The 1402-nt window shown below is 36.9% G+C and overlaps 1 protein-coding gene across 1 annotated transcript in view; it reads left to right on the forward strand.

Moving 5' to 3' along the window:
- The window catches only part of LOC119581742 (potassium channel subfamily T member 2-like), a gene marked incomplete at its 5' end in the record, with an annotated part of 131052 nt that overhangs the window by 80884 nt on the left and 48766 nt on the right, over nt 1-1402 (forward strand). The window contains 1 exon segment of the mRNA XM_037929873.1: nt 889-1169. Within this exon segment, the coding sequence (XP_037785801.1) occupies nt 889-1169 (281 nt within the window).

Genomic DNA, 1402 nt, shown 5'->3' on the forward strand with positions numbered 1-1402 from the left:
TTGATTTTTTTTCTCTCTTTTCGATTTTTCTCTTGCTTTTCTGTTTTTGAATTTCTCTCTTCTTTTCTCTCTTTTTTCTTGCTTTTTCTTTTTCGATTTTTCTTTCTTCTCTTTTTTATTTTTTTTCTCTTTTTTTCTTTCTTTTTTCATCGATTTTTTTTCTCTTTTTTAATTTTTGTTTTCTTCTCGTTTCGAATTTTCTTTCTTTCTCTTTTTGATTTTTTTTGATTTTTGAATTTTCATTTTCTTCTCTTTTTAATCTTTCATTCTTTCTTTTTTCTCTCTCTCTCTTTTTGAATTTTTCTTCCTTTCTCTTTTTGATTTTTTTTTCTCCCTCTCTTTTGAAGTTGGTTGATATATTGGTATTCATATTGTAGGGTTGTTTTTTTTAAGATTTCCTTCTTTTTTTTTTTCTTTTTTTGACAATTACTTTGTAATCTACATGTAAGGCATATAACAAAGTTCAGCAGACACAAAAATTTATGGTAGCAATCAAAATCCTCCATAAAGTAATCTACAATTTTCTTTAATTCCTTTCTTTAAAGCGCGGACAGGGTTAATAATAATTTAAATCTGACATCCTTCGATAGAGGAACAGTGTTTTCATGTTCTTTTCAAGGGTTTCCTTAGTTTACGTTGTTAATTATGGCTATTATAGTGGTTTAATCCAGGTCTCCTTTTCTCCAGCTATATGACATAATCTTTCATCCCTTTTTTTAAGATTTGGGTAATAACATCTGATAATTAGTCTCTTTTGTAGCTTATCCTTTCCAAAATTCCAAGAATAAATAGACCTGTTTGACTAAAGTCCGAGCATCACACGAAAGTCTGATTTCCTATGCTAGCACAGCCTCAGAATTCGTAAGATTATCGCCGCCTCCCCACCAGGTACGGCGTTGCCTTGGTCGGTGTCCGGCCTGCCGAGTTACCCGAGTTCTACGAGGACACGATCTTGCTGAACCCTGGTCCTCGACACATCATGAAGAAAACAGACATTTGCTTCTACATGAGCATCACCAAAGAAGAGAATAGTGCCTTTGTTGTGGGAACAGGTGCAAGCAGCAGCAGCAGTCAGGAGGGCAGGGCGGAGCCGGAGGACCCTGCCTCGAAGGACCCGGAGAAGGGCATGAAGCTGAGCGAGTGCGAGGAGCGTCCCAAGCCGAGATCAGGTAATCTGCGCCCCTGACGTCCACTCCTTCAGGGAGGAAAAAATGGGACAGCCATTTTTTTAGGGGGGGGGGATCTCTTCTTGATACTTAAAGCCTCCTCTTTGTAGAAAAATGTTTAAAATCCGTTTTATCGCATTAAACTGATTTTTTACCCTTTAAAATCCAATCTTATCTGTTGCATCTAAAACATTACCTTGATCTGCTTCTGTTGGGGAGCTAATTTTGTACCAGGC

The sequence above is a fragment of the Penaeus monodon genome, chromosome 15 (genome assembly GCF_015228065.2).
Source record: "Penaeus monodon isolate SGIC_2016 chromosome 15, NSTDA_Pmon_1, whole genome shotgun sequence".
Classification (NCBI taxonomy): domain Eukaryota; kingdom Metazoa; phylum Arthropoda; class Malacostraca; order Decapoda; family Penaeidae; genus Penaeus; species Penaeus monodon.